The 2,501-nt window shown below is 53.2% G+C and overlaps 1 protein-coding gene across 1 annotated transcript; it reads left to right on the top strand.

Moving 5' to 3' along the window:
• Positions 1 to 1,400: 1,400 nt before the first annotated feature.
• LOC138370532 (uncharacterized PPE family protein PPE24-like) lies at positions 1,401 to 2,225 on the top strand. The gene has a single exon (XM_069334916.1). The coding sequence runs from the start codon at positions 1,401 to 1,403 to the stop codon at positions 2,223 to 2,225; it is 825 nt and encodes a 274-aa protein (XP_069191017.1).
• The last annotated feature ends 276 nt before the right edge of the window (positions 2,226 to 2,501 follow it).

Consider the following 2,501-nt stretch of genomic DNA (forward strand, 5'->3'; position numbering starts at 1 on the left):
AAGGGTAGAGACGGAATGGGAAGAGGGGAAGAGAGAGAGAGAGAGAGAGGCGGAGAGTGTGTGAGAGAGAGTGAGGCAGAGAGACTGTGTGTGTGTGTGAGAGAGAGAGAGAGAGAGAGAGAGAGAGTGAGGCAGAGAGACTGTGTGTGTGTGTGAGAGAGAGAGAGAGAGAGAGAGAGAGAGAGTGAGGCAGAGAGACTGTGTGTGTGTGTGTGTGTGTGTGTGAGAGAGAGAGAGAGAGAGAGAGAGAGTGAGGCAGAGAGACTGTGTGTGTGTGTGTGTGAGAGAGAGAGAGAGAGAGAGAGAGAGAGAGAGAGAGAGAGAGAGAGAGAGAGAGAGAGAGAGAGAGAAGGAATGCTTTACCCATCAACCTAACACTCAAGAAGTTAGTCAGAGACACACAGATGTACTCGAGGAAGGCCAAAGTCCATCCTCCTGTTTAGAAAGTACATTTTCTAACTATGTGAACCAACGTACATATATTGACGTATTGTACATTTAGATTGGAGGCCTGGTCGAGGACCGGGCCGCGGGGACACTAAAGCCCCGAAATCATCTCAAGATAACCTCAAGATAGATAGTAACATTTGGCACTATTCACTTTATAAGAACCCGAAAAAAATCAAGTTAAACTCAAATTTAAATATTCCTAGGCCCACTACAGTACATATATGTACTATATTAGGCCTCAGATAGTGTGCAGTAGGCCTACGAAGGTCAGATTAGGTTTTCCTTGCAACATTGCAAGGAAAATCTTGGGGATAACACTGTAGGGTGTCACACACACACACGCACATACACACACACTCAAGTGTGTACCGTAGCACACACACACACACACACACACACACACACACACACACACACACACACACACACACACACACACACACACACACACACACACACACACTCAAGTATGTACCGTAGGGCACACACACACACACACACACACACACACACACACACACACACACACACACACACACACACACACACACACACACACACACACACACACATACACACACACTCAAGTGTGTACCGTAGGACACACACACACACACACACACACACACACACACACTCGTGGTGCCAGAGAGCGTGTGCGAGAGGGCTGGCCTGAACCATCACCAAGGTAATCAAGGATTGTGTTTACAGCATCTCGCTCCACCAATTAGGATGTGGCGGATGCTGGGAGCACCACTGACCACAGACTATCAATATTCTGCTTCCTCGTGCCGCACACAAACACAAAGTTGTTTCACTAAGAATATACGACGAGCAGAAATCTCGCAGATGTAATTACTGTCCCAACACCGCCAGTCAGATCAAAGGGAACACTCAGAGTGACACGGAAATCGCCTCACGCGTCAAATACAGAGAATGAAAGAGCCAGTATGAGGGGCTCTAGGACGCTGCCCACCTACCTGCTGCCCTCTAGGACGCTGCCCACCTGCCTGCTGCCCTCTAGGACGCTGCCCACCTACCTACTGCCCTCTAGGACGCTGCCCACCTACCTGCTGCTCTCTAGGACGCTGCCCACCTACCTGCTGCCATCTAGGACGCTGCCCACCTACCTGCTGCTCTCTAGGACGCTGCCCACCTACCTGCTGCCCTCTAGGACGCTGCCCACCTACCTGCTGCCCTCTAGGACGCTGCCCACCTGCCTGCTGCCCTCTAGGACGCTGCCCACCTACCTGCTGCCCTCTAGGACGCTGCCCACCTACCTGCTTCCCTCTAGGACGCTGCCCACCTGCCTGCTGCCCTCTAGGACGCTGCCCACCTACCTGCTGCTCTCTAGGACGTTGCCCACCTGCCTGCTGCCCTCTAGGACGCTGCCCACCTACCTGCTGCTCTCTAGGACGCTGCCCACCTACCTGCTGCTCTCTAGGACGCTGCCCACGTACCTGCTGCCCTCTAGGACGCTGCCCACCTACCTGCTGCCCTCTAGGACGCTGCCCACCTACCTGCTGCTCTCTAGGACGCTGCCCACCTACCTGCTGCCCTCTAGGACGCTGCCCACCTGCCTGCTGCCCTCTAGGACGCTGCCCACCTACCTGCTGCCCTCTAGGACGCTGCCCACCTACCTGCTTCCCTCTAGGACGCTGCCCACCTACCTGCTGCTCTCTAGGACGCTGCCCACCTACCTGCTGCTCTCTAGGACGCTGCCCACCTACCTGCTGCCCTCTAGGACGCTGCCCACCGCTACTGCTGCCCTCTAGGACGCTGCCCACGTACCTGCTGCCCTCTAGGAAGCTGCCCACCGCTACTGCTGCCTTCCATGGCTATGTCCCTCCATGTTGCAAATCAAGTTATAACTTTACATTTGAAGGTATTCAGCGTACGAGTAAATTGTTAGTTCTGACAGGTAACCATTAGGGGTGTAAGGGTTAGATTTAGTGCTAGTAAGGATTTAGGTTTTCGCATTTGCATTCAAATCCCTCGAATTTCCTATTGAACCTCATTCTATGCAACCCCATAGTCGCCTGATACTGATG

This window comes from Procambarus clarkii, chromosome 32, assembly GCF_040958095.1.
Source record: "Procambarus clarkii isolate CNS0578487 chromosome 32, FALCON_Pclarkii_2.0, whole genome shotgun sequence".
NCBI lineage: Eukaryota > Metazoa > Arthropoda > Malacostraca > Decapoda > Cambaridae > Procambarus > Procambarus clarkii.